Source organism: Terrapene carolina, unplaced genomic scaffold (genome assembly GCF_002925995.2).
Source record: "Terrapene carolina triunguis isolate 2854851 unplaced genomic scaffold, T_m_triunguis-2.0 Scaffold192, whole genome shotgun sequence".
Taxonomy (NCBI): Eukaryota; Metazoa; Chordata; order Testudines; family Emydidae; genus Terrapene; species Terrapene triunguis.
The window spans coordinates 6,035,718-6,059,632 of NW_020664543.1; the positions used below are offsets into that span (position 1 = coordinate 6,035,718).

The 23,915-nt window shown below is 44.7% G+C and overlaps 1 protein-coding gene across 1 annotated transcript in view; it reads left to right on the forward strand.

The window, feature by feature from the left end:
• Nucleotides 1-23,915, forward strand: part of LOC112105488 (WD repeat-containing protein on Y chromosome-like) — a 52,736-nt gene that overhangs the window by 27,721 nt on the left and 1,100 nt on the right. Inside the window, exons 15-19 of the mRNA XM_026654377.1 lie at nucleotides 205-350; nucleotides 4,162-4,379; nucleotides 12,168-12,352; nucleotides 20,170-20,303; nucleotides 22,190-22,342. Coding sequence (XP_026510162.1) covers nucleotides 205-350; nucleotides 4,162-4,379; nucleotides 12,168-12,352; nucleotides 20,170-20,303; nucleotides 22,190-22,342 — 836 coding nt within the window. The remainder of the gene's footprint in view (nucleotides 1-204; nucleotides 351-4,161; nucleotides 4,380-12,167; nucleotides 12,353-20,169; nucleotides 20,304-22,189; nucleotides 22,343-23,915) is intronic.

Below are 23,915 nucleotides of genomic sequence, written 5' to 3' on the forward strand. Positions count from 1 at the left end.
TCTCGTAGCTGAAGTTGCGTAACTTAGGTCGATTTCCCCCTCCCCCCAGTGTAGACCAGGGCTAAATAGACATTTGAGTCTCATTGAAATCAATGGCACTTAGGTTCCTAAGTGCCGATGTCGCTTTTAAAAATGGGATGTCGGCTCCTAAGTCACTTCAGCACTTTTGAAAATGTTACCCTCCATCCTCTCTTGTTGTTTCAGGTTTTTATTATGCCCCAGCTAAAGAGGATGCGTCTGTGACTGGATTGTCAGCCAATCAAATGAACAGTGTTCTTGTATCTGGAGACACATGTGGATTCATCCAGGTTTGGGACATTTCAGATTATGGGCTGTCCCCTAGAACTCAGGTAAATCTTGACACTTCATTCTCAGTATAAGGAAATGGCCTTGGCATGTAGGGACAAAGCAGTTCACCGGGTTACCATGTTCATGTGCGTTGTTAGTTCTTTCCTAATTATCCCTAGTGAGTTCATGTCCATGGGGCTTCACTTGTCAAGGGCATTGCTCACTTCCTTGGGCAAGAGAACATCAGGCATCTTTTTAATGTCTCTGGCAGGCATTAGGCAAACTTGAATAGGTACTTTCAAAGTCTCCATTATCCATCTTAGGGCTTTCTTCCACGCCACCCTTTATTCCTGGAGCTGTCATTCTCTCCTGGTGAGCCAAATGACCTCCAAACATGTCTTCAAAACTAGCAATGGGCCTGAAATCACTGAATCCAAACCCCAGTGCCCTAGACTGGGGCAAAATCCATAGATGATGGAACGAGAGGTGCAGGGGATGCCACCGCACCCCCCGGCTTGAAGTGGCTTCCATTATATACAGGGTTACAGTTTGCTTCAATAAGAACAAGGAGTCTGGTGGCACCTTAAAAACTAACCGGTTTATTTGGGCATAAGCTTTCATGGGTAAAAACCTCACTTCTTCGGATGCATCCGAAGAATGTGAGGTTTTTACCCATGAAAGCTTATGCCCAAATAAATCTGTTAGTCTTTAAGGTGCCACCAGACTCCTTGTTCTTTTTGTAGATACAGACTAACACGGCTACCCCCTGATAGTTTGGTTCAATGGCTCTAAGCACCCCCACTATACAAATTGTTCCAGCACCCCGGCAGAATCCAGATCCAAATTTTATGACTTGGTTCAATCCCTATTTTCACATTTTCTGCCCAGGTCATTCAATGATAACTCAACAAGCATAGTTTAGGTTTTTATGAACTGGGGTGTGTGTGAGTGTGTGTGTGTGTGTGTGTGTGTGTACACACTGTTGGATGGGATCAGAACTTCCCAGCCGTTTGTCATAGGAACTATACGGCTCACAGTTTGCAGAGATTCACCTGTACATCAGCTGGCAAAGACCCGAGCTTTTAATTTCAGGAAAACAGATATTCTGTTGCCCCTCGCACAGATGCCATGAAGTTCTGAGTAGCCCTGGTGTGCAGCAGAATGACAAATGTTTTTGGTGCTCGTGGAATTGTTACAATATATTTGCTAAAATATCCGCATCCTTGAAAGTTTAGCCATCTGTCTGACAGGTGTGCTGTATTTTCTGTCTGATTTAGGCTGTCAGATCCTTAGGGCAGGGAACACTTTTTCCTCTGGTTTTGCTCAGCCTCATCATCCCAACAAGACATTGTCAGTTCACAATAAATAATAATATTTAAGTAAAGAGCCTGCCTACGACTTGATGTGATTCACTGAGTTACCAGAGGCTCCCTTTGAGGAAATGTGATCATAGAATATCAGAGTTGGAAGGGACCGCAGGAGGTCATCTACTTTGTGTTTAAGATCCTTCAGGTCTTAACACATGCAATTCAAGCACACACATGCCCAGCCCATCCGGCTACTACCACCGTTTCATGTGGCTAAGCCCTTCCCACAGGTCAGGACACGGACATTTTTGTGCCGTGGTGTCTGAATAAGAGAAGCCTGACCGTGAGTTGGTGACTTCACAGAAGTCTGGAAGAAAAGTTCCAGAAGTTTCAGTGACAACCAATAGTAGCTACAGAAGCTTGAGAATTATCCATTGGTTTGGAATCACGAGACCAGACTCTGAAGTGAAGTAAGCTGCTGCCAGGAGCTTCATGGGAAGGGTTTAGTTATAGTTACCCCCTGTCATTTATCAGTCCTACTGCTCAGCAAGCCTCTGGACCGTCTAGCCATCACCCAGAAAGCCTGGTAGGAACTATTGCTACAGCACTGTTCTCAACCCACAGGACTTTGTTAGTGGTGAGAGTCATTCACAATTTACCAAGGAGGGTGGTGAATTCTCCATCACTGACCATTTTTAAATCAAGATTAGGTGTTTTTCCTTCGAGATCTGCTCTAGGAATTACTGTGAGGAAGTTCTCTGGCCTGCATTAGACTGGAGGTCAGACTAGATGATCACAATGGTTCCTTCTGGCCTTGGACTCTATGAATCTACTCAAACGTTTCACCAGGTGGTTAATGTTCCCAAACCACCAAGATGTTCTCAGCATGTTCTAACCCTTCATCACCCATGAATAACGTAAGGAACACATTACTATTCTAGCCCTCACATTTCGAGGCCTCAGCGCTCTGTGGTTGCTGTTCTTCCCCAATTAGCTTGTCAGTCCTACTGACTATTGATACAAAACTGCAGATTAGAGGCCTCTCTATATATATGTATGTAAATATATGAGATCAGGACAGCTCCACTGGCCAAAGGGATCGGTGGGGAAAGCTCAGTACATCTAAGCCATATGGCTCCCGTTATCAGAGAACCATTTTACAGAGGGGGAACTGAGACACAGAGAGACTTGCCCAGGCTCCCACAGGAAGACATTGTTGAAGCAGGGAATTGGTCCTGAGTTTCCCAAGCTAATGCTCTAACCACCGGTCCATTCTTCCTGAACAGGAACTCTTGGGGTTTCCCTGAACTTCTAGTTTGTAAGCATGAACTTTGGCCATGGTAGTTTGTAGCATCACCATCTTAAATATGGCCTTCAGGATCCCCCCCACCCCAAATATGTCTGCTACATTCACTCTACGTCTCTGGCAGGAAAGCAAAGACTGTTGATTTCTTTGAATGGACTCCATGATTTAAAAAACCTTTATGGAGAAAATCGGAGAGACAAAAGGCCATGTTGCCTGCAAAAAAATAAAATTAGTTCAGCTCAGCCTCTAATGTGCTCCTTTCTTGCTGACTCAGCTAATAACATGAGCTGAGCACCAGGATTGCTTCCCTTACAAATCTCCAATGCTGGGGCTTATAGACACAGCACGTGCAGAAAGCAAGCGATACAATTATCCAGCCTGCTAAGTAAACAAGTTACTTGGCGCGATAAGCAGCTTACTAACACCACAGCTGGAGTATTCCACGGAGCCAGTCGCATAGTGTTATTAACAATGATGTATACAGTACATACAATACATACAGTGCGCTAGGTGTTTTACAGAACAAATTCCTGATCCCATACGTGAAGTCAACTAATAGCAGAGAGGAGAAAGGTGGGAAGGGCAATTGGAGGGTTACCATGCTGAGATCATAGTTACTTCAGGTTCACTGTGTACATGTCCCAATGGTGCGGCTGTCCATGTGTTCGCTTTTTAACTTCACCCTTGTCTCCCTCACTCATCCTAATCAAGCCCAAGGCAGTCTCGCCTGAGTAAGGACAAAAGATTGGGCTTATTATTCTCCATTTTTAAAGGTAATGAGGAGCTTCATTCTGGAAGCAGGGACTGGTCACTGCTTTGGAAATTCATATTAGCCGCTGGGAGCATTCAGTTTTTCCTGTCTTCCTTTTCTAATTAAATGATGAGATTGGGTGTGAAATGTTTCGTTAATCCATGCCAAGTATATCGGACACAAGGGCAAAGGCTGAATCTCTTCAGGATAATTAGCCAGGAATTAATACAGGATGGTTTTTGTGCTGATGGTTTTAGGATGATAAAATACAGAAAAAAAATCTGTTATACAACTCCTCCCCCTTTATCTAAGGTAGGTCAGACCCAAGGAAATGCATCATTCACATGAATAACCCCACTTCTTACCTGAAGCCTTATTGACCTGGATCAATCCGACAGCCTAGGTTCCATTCATGTGGTGTGGATTCTGCTTTCTCTGTTGGGATTTTTTTATGGTTGTGATTAGTGGCCAGCTACCTGAGTCTCTTTCTCTTGTGTCCATTGTTCCAGGGCTCTCTGGAAAAGCCTCCCTTACTGTGTAGCTGGAGAGCCCATAACAGCACTGTGGTGAGTGTCGAGCACTTCATGTTCGGTTCAGATTCATTCATTCTGAGCGGCTCCTCGGACAGAAGCGCCAGACTGTGGACCCCAGACGGGAAATTTGTGGGAACCTTTGGGCAGGAAAAGAGATGGGACTTGAAAAATCCATCAACATTCGCCCACCCCAAGTAAGTTTCCAGACCTGGATCACTTCTAAAGCTACTTCTGTGATGAATTTCTGAGACCATGTTACCCCTCCTCTGCCCCCAGGGCATCTCATTGTCATGACCAATGCTTGCCTAGCAAGAAATTCAAATTGATACTGACCTGGACAGTCTGAAGGGCAAGGCTGGCCCTGGGATTTGTGGAGTCTGTACTAAGTCATATGTGTGGGGAACTCAGTTAGCCTTGGCTAACGGGCACAATACCAATTGTGGGAGGGGCTGGTTTGTCAGCTGGGCAGGTCTGGCTGGGGTGCTTCCCATTAAGGGATTGAAGGAGAGCTTGGGCAGCTACAGGGGATGAAGGTGCAGGTTGCTAAGAGCCTTTTTGCTTCTATTCTATGTAAGTTCTTATGTAATCTCATCCCCGTGGGTGCCTTGGGTGACATTAGGGCTCATCCTCTTTGGCTCCAGATGATCCTTCCCATCTCTTGGGATCTTCTCCCCAGCACCCTTCCTGTATCATAGATGCAAAATGATAAAGTTCTCTCCTCCCTTCTTCATCACTGTTGACCTGTAACCGCTGGCCTGGTGCAAGATTAAATTATATATCATGTGCTAAGGCGTATGAAAATGCTTTAATTTTAATGTTAAGGCTGTTCGAGCTGTGATGCACATAGAGAGTCTGTATAACAGCTATGGTAGGCTTGGCAAGTGTGGGATAGTTTTGATATTAGAGAGACAAGGTGGGTGAGGTAATATTTTTTACTGGACTAATTTCTGTTGGTGAAAGAGACAAGCTTCCAAGCTATACTCAGCCCTTCCTCAGGGCTGGGGAAGGGACTCGGAGTGTCAGAGCTGACTGAATACAAGATGGAACAGATTGTTTCACATAAGTGGTTAACACATATTGTTCAAGGTGACATGGCCCATTACCACCCTGCAGTCATCTGACCAAAAGGAGTGTCAGAATAAGCCATAAATCCAGTGTCTTTATTACAACTGATTTTTAGCATCTAACAAAGATTGAATTTAAGCTCCCCGGCTCGTCTTTTGAAGGCGTTGTGCAGGTTTCCTTTGAGGACAAGGACTGAGGTCAGAGAGGGATTGCTCATTTTGGGGAAAGCGTTGGCCCATGGGCGACAGGATGTTTTTGTCTTTTATCATTTTTCTGTGTGAGTTCATTCGAGAGCGTTGTGATTGTCTGGGTTCACCCACATAGTTGTTACTGGGGCATTTGTGCACTGGATGAGTACGCCATGTATTGTGATAGGCAAGTGTAGGACCCAGGAATCCGGAAAGGTGTGTTGTGGGGGAGTGTCGATCATTGTAACAGTGGGTTTTGCATCTGTTGTTCTGGCAGGGTCCGGTGCCCCTTTGCGTTGGTGGGTCTGTGGGGAGTTTGCTTCTGATGATGAGCTTGGTGAGGTTGGGGGATTGTTTGAAGGCCAGAAGAAAGGGTTCCGGAAATATTTCTTTCCGGATGGGGTCCCTATTGAGAAAGGATTGTAATTGTTTAATGATACCCCGTATGGGTTTCAGTGTGGGGTGGTAGGTGACAATTAGGGGTGTGCAGTAGAAGGGGGGTTAACAATAGTTTTGTTAATTAGCCTACGTATCAAAGGTGTTAGCATGCCTGCCTAACTAAGGTTCTAGGATGTAGCCACAGCACATCCTGGGCGGTGTGGGATAGCTAAGAGAAGATTAATACAGAAAATCTCCTGCTTAAATAAGCCGGAAAATGAGAGGATGCTCTGCAGATGTGATGACCTGCTGAGGAGAGCTCTAATAGGATAGGTGAGAAAATCCTCTTTCATCAGCTTGATCCCACCGTGTCAGTTAAACTCAGCTGAGTTAATCTTACTCTCCCCTCTCTCTCCAATCATGAGCTTGACATAAAAACCTTGAGATTATTAAAATGACACATTCGGGGTTCTTTCAATTTGCCTTTTTGTACTGGCGCCTTTAAAGGTTCACATTTTCAACCTTTTCTCCTCAACCACGAGGACTAGAAACTTACTGTTTTTTAATGAAAGATGAGATTATTATGTAATCATATGACTCCAGGAGCTGGTCCTTTGGGGGAAACAAAGAAAAATCATGAAATCAATCATGAGCATTGGCAACACTTGTCCCCCTGAAAGCATCTCCCCTGACACCCTTTACTCTTCTCCTACTGCTGCTGATGCTCAAGAGCCGTCTACACAAAGGGTTTTCTGGGGGCAAAAATTTCCCACTGTTGCTCACATCCGTGCCATTCCCCTCGTGTTAACTGAAGTGGAAGCACTGGCAAGGTGGTATTTTTAACAAGAAGTCTGCTCTCAGAGCAAGTCAAAATGACACTGCATTCAAAACGCCAATGGCTGTGGGGGCCATGCACATAGTAAGGCTCTGTACAAGAAAGGAGCTGCAGCTGTGTTAGCTGCAGAGGGAAATGTTTGCCAGAGAAGCTCAGTACAGACACAGCCACGGGCTGCATGCTGGCTGAAAGGCACCTGAGTTCAGGATGGGAAAAAAGCCATCATTGCGAAGCTTTACGGATTTGTGCTTTGATTTAAAATTCTCTCTGGAATTCCCGTACTCCCATACCGAGTCACCTCAGTAATTCTTGTTTCAACTACATGCCCCCTGCCAGCCTTGCCCAAGAAACTATGGCCCCCTACAGTATTTCTGTTGCTGATTCCTGGAATAATCTACATTCAGAGTCTTCTCCAAAGGCAAGGCAGATGCTCTATAAATCTAGTCCTTGTACATGGTATGTTCAGTAAACCAGCAATTGGGAGGAACGTGCAAGGAAGTAGTAAAAGTAAATCTTTTTTGAAAATTTTGCATGTGCAAGCAACAGACCAGACGTACCTTTCAAATGTGCTCCCAACTAAAGTCGCTGAAGATTTGTCAACTGATTACACTGGGCTAGAACTAGAGGTGAAGAGAATAAACACTGTTAATTTGAAGCAGACGGGAGCTCTGAAAAGGTTATCAGATGCTTTGTAAATTACTTGAGTCCCGCTTTTCTTAATAGCCAAAGTTCTAAACAGTGTTTCGTAAAGTTCCAGATGTTTCAATCTCCCTCCAGTCCCCAAAAGCAGCAGAGGACTCAGATCAACAATGTTCACCAAAGTCAGGCCTATTGTACTAAGTTCTTCCAGTTTCTTTCCACAAATCCAATTGTTTCACCCAGAAAAAAAAGCATTGTGTTCACAAAGGAAAAGTCAGATAGAAAAAAGGATACCAAAGAAGCTTTGGACAAACCTACCCTGTGAGTTGAGATTAATTTTTTAATTTCCACTCACAGCAAAAGAGTAAATAAAGATCTGTGTCTAGCTGTTATTAAGAATGCCTAATTATTCTACAGATACTATAATTTTTGGAAGACAATCATCTCACTGATATTATTGATTAAACATCCATGACCTTTCCAGATGACTAATCAAATATTAATTAACCCGAGAGGAAAACTAGCGATATTAAGGTTTTACAAGGAAGCATTAGTTGACCAAAGAGGGTTAACTGGAAATTTAACAGAAGTCCTTTTTCTTCCATTTTAAAGAAGTAATGGGTAAAGAGAATATCAAATGGGATGCACTTATTAGACAAGTCAGTATGTCCTTTGGGACTAGGAAAAAGGAAATTGTAATGTTTGTGTGTTTTGAGACGTTCAGATCAGAGAATACCTGAGAGTCAATAGTTAATAAGTGCTTGAACCTGGCAAGTAAAGAATGTGCATCTCTTATAACTGTGTCACCTCTGATCAAGAGAGATTTGTCCAGCATCTGAGCGCAAACTTCTGCAGCCATAAGAATATCTCCTTCAGGAAACTGTCACACAGCATGGCAGTGCTACTGGGAGAATGAAGCGTAGTTATTTATTTCTCTTACAAAATCTGATGGAGTGACTGTTTTTCTCTAAGTTTTGTCTGTGACATCAAAACTGTGGACCAAACACTACTCTCAGTTACACTGGTGTAAATCCAGAGTGATCCTACTGAAATTAGCAGAGACATTCTGGATTTACACACCAGTGTAACTGAGCCCACAACTTGAGCCATTGACTGTTACTGTTCGAGAAGATAGTGTTTAATTGTCCAATGCTGGGAGAAAGAAACAGAAAGAAGTGAAATAATTCTTGACTTACTGGATTGACATTGAGTCAACACTGAGGCGATGTCTACGCTACTGCGGTAAGTCAACCTAAGTTACGCTACTCCAGCTACGGGAATAACGTAGCTGGAGTCGACGTAGCTTAGGTCGACTTACTGTGGTGTCTACACCATGCTGGGTCGACAGGAGAAGCTCTCCCATCAATCTACCTTACTCCTCTCGTTCCTGTTGGAGTACTGGAGTCTGCCGTCGATTTAGCGGGTCTTCACTAAACGCGCTAAATTGACCCCCGGTGCATCGATCACAGCAGTGTCGATCCTGCGGTAGTGTAGACATAGCCTGAATCAGGAAGAATAAGATCCATAGCAATTGTCCTAGTATAGATTAGGAGTATGCTGGGCACTAATAGGGACAGAAACAGAGAGGTCAAAAGCCGCTTAACCCTTGATGCTAGTGAATAGGATTCTCTTCTGAGCATGCAGGATTTAGTGGGAATCCTTAGTGCTGCTGATGAGGTTCGAAGTATAACTAGATACCCACAAGAATTGAATTTGGTGCAACACTTACTAAAACTTGTATGGTGACCATCAGAGCACAGCATAGTGGATCAACACTGCTCTATGAGTTTAAGAGTTCAATGAATTCAGCAGAGAGTTCTTTGTTTGTGTGGACCTTTATCTCAACCTTGAAACCATCCAACCTGAGCCCACCAGAAGGTTTAGCTGACTCTTGTACAAACCCACACTCCCAGTGTTCACACAGTACTAGATACAAGCTAACATAAATCAGGAAATGCATAATGAAGTATGAAATATATTCTTCGGGATCTCAGCTCAAGAGGAGCGTGCTTCAGTTGTTTTCCCGTATATATTTCATTGCGTTTTGGTATTGCATGTCCACATCCTCAAAATCTACAGCAAATTTGAGCTCTTTTTAAAAAAACAAAACAAGTGGTTGCACATGCAATGAGCACTTTTCTAAACTCGATAACAAGGCCATTTTTAACTTTGTTTTTTTTCCCCAAAATACCCTCTGCTTTACTACCCACACGTACCCACACTGAAGAGAAATAGCCCTGCAAAATGTAAGGGTGTCTAAATAATAACAAAAACCCAGAGCCTCATCAACTCCCACCCAGGAATGCCAAATGGCTTCAGAAACCACAAACATCTATTTTTTAGCCTTTTGTAATCTTGCATCTTAAAAATGACATGAATGTACTTTTCCCTCCCCACCCTCCTCAGCTGTATTCAGCAATCATTTCTCTCTGGCCATGTACGAGTACGTTTCAGGCCAAAGCAAAAGTTGGGGGAGATGGGAGGGAAGGTATGGGTTACCCTAGAAAAATAGGCATCTAAAGGAAACACTGATTTTAAAAAGTTTTCCCTGATTGTAACCCCTAACGATGATCTCCACATTAATCACAGAAATTAGAGATTCATCTCACTTGTCCAGTGCCTCTCCTGCTGGTGTAGACCTATTTCCTAGATTAAAATTGCCTGCCACGTGATGAGGCCTCTGCCACATCCAATGAAAGACTCTTTCACTATTTCATAAATCTCACTGCCAGAAAGACTCCCCTGATATCGTCAATGCTTCTTTTCTTACCTTCATCCCATTACCCATAATTATGCCCTCCATTCGTCTCCATCCTTTGCACACCTCTGATACTCTAGATGATTATCTCATCCCCCATAAACCAGCCCCTCCAATCCAGCAATCATTGTGCTGTTGTTCTTTCCTCTACATCTTTCTGTTACTGAGGTGCCGGAGCTGAATGCACTGTTCCAAGTGCAGGCTTGCCAGTGCTTTGAGATCCTCGGTTGGCAAGCTCTATAGAAGTGTCATTTATTATAGTGATAGAGACTATCACTGCTCCTTGGCTGTTGGTCTGCTGTGGAGGAGGGGGTGGGCAGAAAGAGAGAGACGCTCGCCTACTCAAGCTCCCTGCAGATGGTCAAACCACAAAGTACCAAAGAGAAGCCACGTACTTCCTTCCAATTTCATTGCTTTGGCCGGGGACCAAGCTAACCACCCATGGAGTCATGCTGGGCTCAGGAGCATTATGCCAGCTTGCCTCTCCCAGCAAGCATAGTCATTTAGCCGGCTGTGTATGACTATTAGATGGAGAATCTGAATTCTTTCAGAGCCGTGGGAATGGATAAAGTGTCTGATCCTGTCATGGCTTCCAGGCTGTCAGGAAGCGTTGGACTCTGGGCTGACTTAAGTTGGCTCAGCACAATGGCCTTCAGTGGAGCTGTGCCTGCTTATGCCACTGTAATGAATCTGGCCCGAGGAATTTCCTTTTCAGAAGAGAAACGAGTGGCTATACATTGCCTTCGTCTATTTTATTTGCTACCTATAATTGCAGTGGACAGCTTCGGACAGACGTGAATATTACATAGCGAGAACAGTCTGGTTTAAGCTTATTCTCTCACGAAGCCGCTCTTAGTAGAAGTTACCCATCTTCTCAACAGAACAAACTCCAGAAAGTCTAGCTTGTTCAGCTCCCCTTGAATTGGCCCACTTCCTGTGGGAAAGCACTTCTGTTTTGTTCTCGCCTTGCCATTTGTTGCGACTGAGTGGCGTGGGGGACTGCAGGTAAATCACCTCTACTGGCTTTGCAGCCACAAGCTGAGACAAAAGTGCAATATAAAGAGAAGGCATTTGGTAAACTTAGGTATAAACCCAGTATCACACCATTCCAGTTAATAGGCCGGTTTTAAAACTACTGTCAGGTCAAGGTTGGACTCCGCAGCTTAAGCATTGCTACTGTTGTTCAAAGGCATCATTATCTGACTAGTGTCCATAAAATTCAACCAATAAATCCAATTTATTATTGAGCTGGGACTGTCTTCTGTCGTGGTTTTAACCTCTTCCGAGCTTACACTGTTGAATTTCTACTTCTGTAGTGTTCCTACGTTGGCCACAGGGCTACGTACGGCCATGTGAAATATTTGCAGTGACATTCGCAATATTTGAGGTTTTCACATTCGGTTTTGATTTCATGGAACTGGTCCAGATGGGGAGCGGGGGGGGAATGTCGTGGATTTCTGCGCAATAGTATCTTTGAGCAAACCCACTGGTTTTGGACATGTGACGTTTCATTCTAGTGAAGATGAATTTTTGTGTCAAACTGCGCTGAATTTTCCAAGTTTCAATGCGTTTAATGAAAAGTGAACTTTTCAGGCTGGGAAATGACCTGGGCTGATATGGCAGGTGGGGTGATACTTTTACCCTTTTCACACAGCTCTGCCTTTACGGATCCCTGCCACACTCTGAGTTGCCAATATGGCCAGATATCTTATTACCACATGGAATAACACGTGAGGCAGTTCTTTCTATGTTCTTTATGGCATCTACCACCACTTAAGTCAACCGGAGCATTGTCTTTTCCTTCTATAGAAACAGGGTTAATATGACCGTGGTGTGAATCAGAGAAATCATAGCTGGAAAAGACCATCAAGTAAAGTGGTGTAATCCAACCCCCTTCCCAATCCAAGATTATTCTCAACAGTAGCTTCCTGTTCCCAACGCCTCCTGTAATGGAGCTCCCCGCATCCTTTGTAGGTCAGATGAGTCTGATCCATTAGGGTTTGGGTTTCACATTTTCTCTGGCGGCCTGTGATGATCAGTCCCAGGTTTGGTTACAGATATTTAACCCACTCTAGCAATAGCATCTTTTTATTTTCCTTTTTTTTTTCTTTTTTATCAGGGACCCCTGGAATGAGAGAAAAGAAATCAGGAAAAAACGAACGCCAACCAAGCAGCCGGCATATACTGATGGGCGGCTCTTCAGTTCAGGGGAGCTTGTCAGAAATGTGGAGGGAGAGACAGAAGAGAAGGTAAACCAGGAGATCAATGGGGGAAGCACAATGGAGGAGAGAGAGCAACTGCAGGGTAAGTGTTTGCCCGCAATGGGGCCCGCCTTAAGAATCAGGAGCATATTCTCAAGAGTTAGCCCTTAACTTCAGCTCTTCTGGGAGGACAGTGAGACCTCACACCATACTCTCTGTGCAACTGACAGAACAGGGGGCAAAGATGGCTGCAATACACCTTCCCCATTCCTGGGGGCAGCCAGGGGTGAAACCAGCCCCCAGTACAAGTTAGAACAGCCTGAGGGCCGCTCTTGGACAGGCTGGTTTGTTCTGAGCCCTTATGGCCAATGCACAGGTGAGGATCAGCTGGAACGCAGTATACTCCACTCTTGGTCCTCCTCCCATCTGTTCCCCATTCCCACTATGTTGCCTTTTCCCCATGCCAGCATATCTCAGACTTTTGAAGGCTAATTCCCTCCCCTTTCAGGAAAATGTATCCACTGATCCCTTTGTACCCATGCCATGCGTTGTTACAACCTACCCAGGTCACTCCATACACCTTCATGGCTCTCCACCCCCAGCTGGTCCAGCACAACCTGCACTTTGGGAGATGCTGCTGTATACCTTGGGAATCCCCCACTGCCCGTCTAGACCAGGTTCCTGGCTGTTCTGTGCCGTCTGCGCAGCCCAAAGTAGCCAGATGGAAAGTTTAGGATCTGGCCCCAAATGTATCTCTTTTAAAATAAGTTAATATTTATGTAATTATAAAATAGAGTGACTCATTGTTTGTCATCCAGCTTCACAAAAGGTGCTGAAAGATGGATATTAAAGTATTTTAATTAGGTTCCAGGGAGAAATGTCTACCTAGTGCGGCTGTGAAGAGCTGAATTCATTACTTCAGCCAAATCCCAGTCTGCTGCTTGTTTGCCTCCTCTTTAAAATGATCTGAATGTTCTGCAATTGCTGAGTAAAAAAAAAAAATTGTCATTTTCAAAGCGTCAGAAGTGCTCCTAAGGCTCCAATCTTGAAGTCTTCGCACCGTCAAAACTCAGTGAAGCCAATTGGCAAATATTGGAAATGGAGGGGTGGGGGTTTACTGGAGTCAGGACTTCAGGGCAGGACCCAGAATAAGTGAGCAACAAATTGTTCTAACAGTCAGACAGTTTTACGCGGCTGCCAAGCTGTTCCATAGATTGCACAGGCTTGACTTATTGCTAAGAAACAGACTGGAACCGGACTGCACTTTTCACTGAAGGAATGCACAGCTGTGAGGTTTCCGTTCACTTTGCACAATATGGGTTCCAGGAATTTGTGTAAATCATTAGGGGCCATGCAGTAAACAGAGTCGCATTCATAACTGTGATAAATAATAATAAAATATTCTCATGATGTGGTGCCAACACCCAAAGGTCTTTGGGTACAACAAAAAAAGCTAACTAAAAACATACTAAGGGAAAAAATCAACACTGCCCAGAAAATTCCTAGCCAAGGAGTGGGGGGGGACACACAGTGACCCCTAGAACACATTAAACTGAACAAATGCCCACAATGGAAATACTTTCAGATCTTCCCAAATGAACAGAAATATATTCACTGTGAACTCCGCGTTTCTGGAGCAGAGAGTCAAATAGTGTGGCTGCATTTTTAAAAGGCTAGATAATTGGATTACCATTATTGCCATATGCATGATCAGATCAGGGAAGTTAAATCTCATGCTTCATGCCACCTGATCACCATGGGGCTCAGGAAGGAAATCCCACATCTATGGATAGTATTACATAATAGGTCAGATGCATGAAGGTGCCAGCTCAGCAAAGCACGTAAGCAGGTGTTTAAAACCCACTGAAGTCAAGGGAACTGAAGTCTGTTCTTAAAGTTAAGGACGTGTTTCAGTGCTAGGGTGACCAGATGTCCCGATTTTATAGGGACAGTCCCGATATTTGGGGCTTTGTCTTACATAGGTGCCAATTACCCCCCACCCCCGTCCCGATTTTTCACCCTTGCTATCTGGTCACCCTATTCAGTGCAGAATAGAGATGGACTTAAGAACATGCTTAGCATGAAGCAAGCGCTTAAGTGCTTTGCTGAGTGAGGACCTAAAAGGGTCGATTTGCCTTGCTCTGAAGTTTCAGGCACTGTGCTGCATGAAGATGGTAATAACTGTGCAGTTATCTAACTGGGAGGGGTGTGCAGAACAGCACCCACATCATCGTTTGGGGTCTGAATTGAAATGGCCTTATAGAAATCAACCAGCAAGACTGCAAATTCTGACCACCTGGAGCTACTGGCCGGTCAAAGGCTTCCGAGATTCAAGGCTGAACGGGTGCCTGTGCTCCGATTTGTTTAGCCTGGACACAGATTTTCTGCACTTTTCCGTCCAAGTTAGGAGCAGCTTGCAGCCAACTCTTAGTGGGCTGGCCGCAAACCCTGCCTTCATGAACATGTTTGTTAAAACACACATAAGCGCTTTGTCCAGAGTGCTGTTTGGAAGCCCATAGATCAGACTTTTTTGTCAAATGTAAAATCTGTTCCAGCTGTCTGGGAGGACAGAGAAATCTGCCATCTTGCTGCTTTGGAGAGCTCACAATACACTGCAGCATTTTATATCTGGATGTGTTTCCCTATCCAAATCCACAAGCCGCTCGAACAGTGAGCAATTAGAGCCTCTTTCCTTTGACTCCTGCGCTCGAGATCAAGCCCTTAAGTACCAGGTGACATGCAGGGTAGGCGCTAGCGCGGGAAACCTGGAGCCAGGATTCCTGGGTTCTGCCACAGATTTCCTGCATGACTTGCACTCTGTGCCTCTGCATCCCCATGTGTAAAACCCACCTTGCGGGGGAAACTGAATTAATGAGACTGGTTTCAGCTCCTTAGATGGAAGGTGCTGTGGAATGGAAGGCAATAGGATTATTGCCTTTCTGCTTAGCAGGTGCACCTTCCGCCTTCTTTGTATTAGATGGGCTTAGGCCACTTAAGTGTTTGCTGGTCTGTTCCCATTTGCTGAATGTTTTAATTACCATTCGGTGTCCTGCTGTTAGATGAACACACCCTTCATATTCACGCGTGACATTTGTTTTTGTTTTTTAAAGCTACAGCTCAAGCTGACACATTATCTATCACACACGGTCAAATCTACATCAGACAGTCGGAGTCCTAACGTGGAACTTTTCATTGATTTGTTTTACTTTTCTCGCCTATCAGATTAGAGCTGCCAGCCGCCGGATCAGAGCTGTGGGGCTGGAATCAGCTCCATCGTGATCAAACACCTGAGAAATTGTTTCTGCTGAGTGTGTTTTTCTCTGGGTCAAAATTTTGGAGTGTTGGGGCTTCAAGTTTCTAAAGTGAGTGGTGATTCTGGTTGCCTCCATTTGGGGCTGCCCGGTTTCATATACCTTAAAGGGACCTGGTTTCTAGAAAGTGCTGAACACCCACCTTCTGGAAATCAGGCCCCTTTAAGGGGTGTCAAGTTAGGCACCCAAAAATTGAGACACTCAAAATCTCTAGTCACTTCTGAAAATAATCACAGGACTCTCCATGGCAACTGACACCTTGAGCTCCAAAAACATAAGCCTCTGTTACATGAGCTAAATGACCTGTAGTGTTAATTTTGGTTCTGTCCCTCCTAGGGGCATGCCACTAGAGGGAAGAAGGGCCTAGCAATTAGCATTCTGGACTAAGATTCAAAAGAAATAGGTTCAATTCCTGGCTCAGCTACAGGCTCACGGTGTGTCATATGGGGCAAGTCACTCAACCTACTGCGTGCCTCAGTTCCCCGTTTCTAAAACTGAGGATATTATTTCCTTGCCTTACAGAGTGTAGTGAGATAAAAGCCATTAATAACTGTGAAGTCCTATGAGGGCTATAAAGTGCCTAAGATAGCCAGAGGGTGAAATGACCTGATATTGGAGCAGGTCTGACAGTCCATCCAGTAGAGAACAGCGGTGAGGCAAACCCATTCGCCAGCACATAACCAAAGCCTGCAGGGGTTGGATGTGTCATGGACCTGACGCACGCTGTAGGGGTAACAAGAGGCAATTGGAAAATGCCTCCTATCAGCACTAAAGGGTCCAGGCTGAGCCACATCATGAGGAATGCAGAGGGGGGCTGGCTGGGGTAGAAACAGGGTTTTAAGGAGTTACTTAGATCGTGGGGTTAGGCAAATCCTGTGCCTTCTCCTTATAAACTCTCTTCACTTGGACTGCACTCAGAGACAGCCAGGTCCCATTCTTTGTGATGAAAACCCACAGAGTTAAAGGCTAATGTGAGAAACTCTATCCTAAACTAAACAAAACACCTCAGTACATGAGAAATCTAAACTCACTTAAGTGTAACCAGATTTGTAGAACCACAGATCCCTCAACATACAGATAAGAAGTTGGAAAGGACATAAGCGAGAAAGAGCAGGTTATTTAGGGCAGCTGCGACCTCGGGTCTCTGGACATAGCTGGTTTTATAGAAAAGAGGACACGCTTCCAAGCTACAAGAGGTATCTCCTTTCTGACAGGATTTAGACAGCAATTTGCCCGGACAGTAATACGCCAGTAGAAAGTTTACCCCCGTAGCGTAATTATTAGGAAGCCGTCCCTCCAGGAACTGCCTGCTCCAAGCTCCTCTCTCTCTCCGTCAGCCTGAAGGGAGATGCTGTCATTCCATAATGGGAAGTGAAGGCTGAATTTTTCGGATGGATGTGGTTTTGGAAATGAACTTTGCTAGCACCTGCTGTAAGTTCAGCAGGACCAATTGCCAGATGCTACAGGAACTAGGGGCTCGTTAGCATGATTGAGACTTTGGCAAAGCGAAGGGCTCTCAGCTTCCATGTCTAGGAAACGTTGAGAGAGGCAGTGGCAGGAGTTCAAGGAAGGGCGTGCACTGTTGTGTTTTGAAGTCTAGACAGCACTGAGCCTCGGCGATGCTGAAGAATGCCTTTTCCCGGCCTAGCATATTGTTTAAAACTCACAGGTATCGGAGGCGAGGAACGAAATGTAGAAATAGCGAATTCCCTCGTTCAAACAGACACGGCTGCATAATTCTCTTTCCAGATCCTACCTTGCCTGGCTGATCAGAGGCTGCCGGTGTTTTACATGCTCTGCTGTACGAATTATCTCTGACCTCCCTGGGCATCTGAAGTCGCCTTGCTGTGTCTGCCTCTTTGTCTGCTTCTCAGCCCTTACGGGTCGGAGAGGGAAACACCCATGCTAGGATCCCATGCTAGAAACCTGCTCCTGCAAACCTGCCAGTGACAGCAGTGGGCTCCCTGTCGCCTTCATGGGTCTCAAGCTCTGTCTACCCTGGAGCTGTTAACCAGGACTCTGAGTCACTGAAGTGGACGGGCTCCCGTTGGCATCTGTGGGCTTTGGATCAGGCCCTGTGTTTGGGAGCCACCTTCAAATGCACTTGCAGCCTAATGCTAGGGTGACTAGAGCCCTGATTTTATAGGGACAGACCCAATATTTGAGGTTTTTTTCTTATATAGGCACCTATTACCCCCCCCCCCATTTTGATTTTTCACACTTCTGATCTGGTCACCCTACCTAGTGGATTGGTGCAGGGCTAGCGTCCACGCCTAGCCCTGTTACAAACTACGTTACAAGCATGCTGAAGCCTAGTGAAGGGTGCAGGCTGCATAGAGTAGGGATCCATAAGAAAGGGGTTTAAGCCAAGAATGTAAAACTGCAGGCCATGAAGGAGGGGAGGAAGCGAACCAATCCCCATGCCCTGGAAGGGAGGGGACAGATCTAAAACCATAACCAGCAAGCAGGGTGGGGGGGGAGGAAAAAAGCCGCACCAGAGGATTGGACCTAAGGTCTCATGAGGCAAGGTGAGGGGGCCTAGGGGTGGAGAGGCTGTCAGGGGAGGGGAGAAGAGAAGCTCTCTCCTCTCAAGGACCCCACCCTATATTGAAAGGGCAGGTGAATGTCTGTCCCACAGCGATGCAGAGATGGTCTCTCTCCCTACCACGCTCCAAATGTTTGAACTTTAGTGACTGTTCGATACCTCGCTTAGTCTCTGTCAGTCTGGGGCCTCCCGAAGGGGGCTTGGCAGAGTCCGAAGATATTTGTCTTTGTATCATCATCTTTAATAAAACTAATTAATGTCTTGCACTTATTTGGCACGTTTCATCCCAAAGGACTTCAGAAGCTTAAAGGGGCACTGCCAGGCAAAATAGCAGGTGCTTGGGGAAAATAAATGCCCTTCCCTATGTTCTAATAAACTGTTGATTGTTAAAGGTGAAGGAATTTCATGCACTTTTCCAACTTATTAGACATGGGTCTGATTCTTTCCCCCCACCCCTCCAAGCCCCTCATGAACTTTAAGGCAGTTCAGGTTTATATCCAAATTTCAAATCTCTAGCCCTCTTTCTGTAATGGGCTGACCTAGGATCCTGGCTCTGTGAACCCTTGAGGAGAGGGTCAGGGTTTGTGGGCTGGGCTGTTGGCTGTTTGCCCGGGCTGAGGGGAGCGTCCAATGAATACAGACCGGTGTGACTTTCATTTGTGTTTCTAACCATCTCACACGAGCCGGCTGGAGGAGGCCGCTTCAGTTTCATGACAACTTTCGAGGTTTCCAAATGTGTTTTTGTGAAACAGAATTGTGGATAGAAAAGGTCAGGTTTTTCCAGTCAAGTTGCTCGCTCCCTCAATTTAGTCAGATGGGACCAGAGAGCCCTGGACCTCTGAAGCCTTCCTGTCAAACATGTAGTTGAAATCAATGTATCTCCATGAAACGATTTGGCGTTGACATTTTTGTCAAAAATATTTGTGCCAGTTGTATTTGCCATGCTCTACCCAGCTGTAAACAGGCGATGGGGGTTGTTTTAAATGCATCCCTGAGGGCGGGGGGGGGGGGAGTTCAAACTGGAATTTTCATAATTCATGGAAACATTTCTTTTGGACCGGACCTTAACTATCCGTTACTGTCCCTTTCGAAAGCTGACGGACAGATTGCACGGGAATCCCTTCAAGCATTACTGAAGTGCACCCAGCACTGGGTTGAAATGCAGCATCTGTTTCACAGCAAACAGCACCTTGCATGGATTGGGACAGGAAATGAAGCAGCATGCTTCCCAGTTGCAACAGCTGTTTAAATAGACAGAAAGCAATTGTCAGACTACAGAGGCTAAAACCCCTCCTCTGACAAAAACTGAAATGGAATTGTTGCTGACCTCTGTCAGCACAGTGATCCCAAACCATGCTGGAGTGTTGGATCAGCATCGCCTCAGAAAGATCAGACACACTTACTGAATCATTTCATCACTGCCTCCTGTGGCACCCGCATTCCTTGGTCTCCCAGCTGAGCGCTGGCTCTGCCCATCACACCGCAGCCTGGCTGCAGAAACAAACCTTTCCATCTGTAAATGCCCACAAAGGCTTTCAAACCAGCAAACTTTTCAAATCCAGGAAGGCTGCTGAGATGGGAGGGGGCAGCTGTTGATAATGAAGCTACGATTTGGCTCGAATGCAAAGAACGAACAGGCCCAAGTCATTTTTGACCGAGCCCGGCCGAGTGTGACTCCACGTTCAACAATCTGGTTCTTTTTTTAGTTAGGTTGATAAGTGCTTCAAGCAATATTAACACGCACAGCGTCTTCGCACCTATGGCAATTACACAGGTGTTCCAGAAGCCAATGAGTCAAATGGGAAAACGAAGGTCTGGTGATGCTTATCAGGCCGTGACAGTGTTAGGAAGCTAAATCCACATAATAAAGAGGTGTGATTCTTCTCCTGAGTCATGTGGTATTTAGCACTTGGTGTGTGTGGTCCCTGCTCCGTTTTAGGCCCTGGCCTTGTTTTGCTGGGATTCCACTAAAGAAGAATCTGACAGAACTGCCCATGCCTTTAAGAAATACTGTACATGTTCTACCATACAGTGCCACCTGCTGACCCTATTCTCTCTCTACAGAGTTCCAATTACCAAGAGCGAATGGTGCCCATCCATCCACATCCCCCAGCCAGATTTCTGCCGAGGACGCAGTGCAAAGCCGCCTGACTACGCCACAATCGTTCACCGGTACCTCAAATCAAAGAAAACACGAGGTGAGTCTGTGAGATCTTTCGTCTATCTCTGACCTTGACACTCTGCCATTCCACTGAAGGGTAAAACCCTGCAGCTTAAGATAAGAGCATCTGCCATGAGCTCAGATTAATTAAAAGACACACAAAGTGATAAAGCATTGGGGATTGCTTCAGATAGGCAAGCCAACAAAAGTCATGCACAGCGAACGGTTTGCGGATTATGCAGAGCAATCCAATCTATTGCAAACACAAGAGCAAATAGACTGTTGAATGGTGGGTTTTTTTTAAATAATAATAATAATAATGGATGGTTTCTTAAAGTAATAGCCAGTAGGTTTTATTCCTGTGTGAGGCAGCAAAGCTGAACTATATTTAATAAGGAAATGCAGATAACAGTAATCTCCAAGGTCTGATAACGAATGCTCCATTCTTATGTATTCTTCAATACCTCTTCTTCAGGTGTTTAATGCTGTTGTAAAATGTGAATTTTCAGGGTGTTTGGGTGGCACAGAGGGTTGATGATTCATACATTTTAAGGCCAGAAGGGACCATTCAATCATTTGATTTGATGTCTCGTATATCCGAGGTCAATAACTTCCATTTGACTAATGCATATTTTGCAGAAAGACAGACAGTCTTCATATGAAGACTGGAAGAGATGGAGAATCCACCACTTCCCTTGGTAGTTTGTTCCAGCTGTAATGGATTGCAAGCAGTGGAATTAGCCCACATCCATAATGATTGAAATTACTCCCATCCAAAGCCTGTTCTGTAGCCTTTGTGAAATGAGATGGGTCAACTCGGTCCATTTTCCAGTGGACATATCTCCACTAGCACTAATTTGCAATCTTCTTGGCATTCTCAGTAAAAAGGCCAGGGACTACATGGGCCAAGGAGACTGAGAACTGTCCTTTCACTCCTGGAGGTCTGCTCTCTCCAGGCCATGGCTGAAGCGCCAGGGTGGGGGAAGCTTGTATCGCCTCTTCTATAGCTGTTCTGTGGATATAGAGAAATGACCATCTCCAGGGCGATCAGTCCAGAACTGTCAGTCACTAAAAGTCACACCACCAGGAAGAAAGAAAGAAAAAACTGTGTAATTTCTCTAAAATCAGCAACCACCACCATGTGTCTCTTCCTTCTTCAATGCGTCCCCTGAACCTGGGAACACCCTCCCAAAACCAAGTCACCTTGCCACCTCCCTCACCATGTTCAATTCCCTCCTCAAATTTCACTTCTGCTGGGAAGGATGTGAGAAGTGAGCAGGGAAAAGAACAATAAACAGAACCAAAAACACGTGGTGGAACCTTTGAGATGTCCCATGCCTTACTGAGCAACTCAGATGGTGTGTGATATATAGGAGATCAGAATAGATGATCACAATGAATCCTTCTGGCTTTATAATCCCATGAATCCTGTTGTCTCCTTGTCCCTCCTCTCCAATCTCATCTATCATCTTCGCTTGGTGGATCCTACAATGAGCTCCATGCAGATGTCCACTAGGAACCCATGGGACTCTGCATGAGCATAGGAGTGTAAACTCTTTGGGGCATGGGCCAGGCGTTGTGTTTATTTCTCTCCAGTGCCTGGCATATATTGGAGTTTTGGGGACATAATCATACATAGAATAGTGTGTCCGTTTTACACTTTAGCCACTGAAGCTGAGCTGTAATTAGCATTCCTTTGGGAAAGGGATCTATTGATGTTATAAAACCATTGTCATGCATTTCCATTAAGTGATATTGATGCCCTCTGCTTCTGAGCTTTAGGAAGAGGGCAGCTCCGGTGGTGGATTTAGTTGTTTCCAACGTGAATCAATGTTCCCTCTTTCTGAAAAGGGAGATTGTCTTTAAATTAGTGTGATGGCATCATTGCCGTTGCAACCCAGTTTGTTTTTTTCCCCTTTTCAGTGCCAGAGCCTTTTCAGACACCATCTGGAAAATGACCTGGTGAAAAGAATTACAGGAAGGAAAGCCCGTCGGCGTGTGTTTGGGGCTATCAATGCTAACAAATTCAACCGGTTTGGGACACTCTGTTCACCTTTTCATGCACTAGCAACCCCGGTAAGTGTCCTTCCCTCCAGGTAGTTTTACATTAAATACAAACCAGCCCCATAGTGGCCAAGGCCCCTCCTGCCAATAGCCATTCCAACAGCATTTTCAGAATCAGCCAGTCAATGACTCCTGGCTGTTTTCATTATATTTTCCTTGTGGCTTTTCCTGTAAGGTTTAATAGTTTCTTCATAAACTTCACTACAAAAGGATTAAGTAAGTAAATCACCCAGCTGTTTGTTAATGGGTTAACATCAACTTAAAAATCATAATCTGTAGCAGAGTCACGCTACCTACCTTTCTAACAACACCATAGATTAAAATGAAAAGAATTTTAAAAATCTTTTTTTTTTATTTTATTTATTTATTTTCTGTTTGTTTACTTCTTGGAAAATGAAAATGAATGGCCTCACTTTCGCTTTTGTTTAGCATCGCTTCCAGGCTTCTGTTTGCAAGCAAGGCCTGGGTGATACTGATTTCTTAAAAATAATAGTTTATATTTGAATTTGTTTAAAAGAAAATATCGTGGGAACATTTTTCTTGATCCTTGCTTGGGTTAAAAACTTGCTTGTACAAAAATTAAATGTGGAGTCAAATTTGAGTTGGCTGCACTCCTTTCAAAGAGAATCTTCATTCCTTCAGAGATTTCTTACAGTACTTGTTTAATTTAGATAAATTTTTTCATGTTTGAAATCTCTCTCTGTCTGGCCCCCATTATCATGCTATCTGAGCACCTCCTGATCTTTAATATATTTATGACATAATAATTATACTCTGCAAATATGAACAGTGTGTACATGCTAAGTGGTGTATAAATATCAAGTAGTTAATCCACAAAACAACCCTCTGAGGCACACAGATAAATAATGTAGTTCCCAATTTTACGGATAGGAAAGTTATAGACTTATAGACTCATAGACTTTAAGGTCAGAAGGGACCATTATGGTCATCTACGCTGACCTCCCGCATGATGCAGGCCACAAAAGCTGACCCACCCAATTTCCCTTATCTCAGCTGTTGAAGTCTCCAGATTGTGATTTAAAGACTTCAAGTCGCAGAGAATCCTCCAGCTTGCGACCCCTGCCCTATGCTGCAGAGGAAGGCAAAAAACCTCCAGGGCCTCTGCCAATCTACCCTGGAGGAAAATTCCTTCCCGACCCCAAATATGGCGATCAGTAGAACCCCGAGCATACAGGCAAGATTCTCCAGCCGGACCCACATTTTACCAGCGATGGCACGTTATTGCCTAATTGACTAAAATCACGTTATCTCATCAAACCATTCCCTCCATAAACTTATCTAGCCTAATCTTGAAGCCAGAGAGGTCTTTCGCCCCCACCGTTTCCCTCGGAAGTTGAAGCACAAAGAGGTTAAGTGATTTGCCCAAGGCCGCATAGTGAGTTAGCGACAGAGCGAATATTAGAAATCTTAGTTCCCAACCAGGAGCTTCATCCCCTAATACATTTGTATGTATTATAACAGAAATACTTGTCATTACAGAGATGAAATATGCATTTTTCAAAACACATGTATCGCATAGTTTTTTGTCAGTCCATGTGCAAGGCAGATGTAAAACCTGGCACCT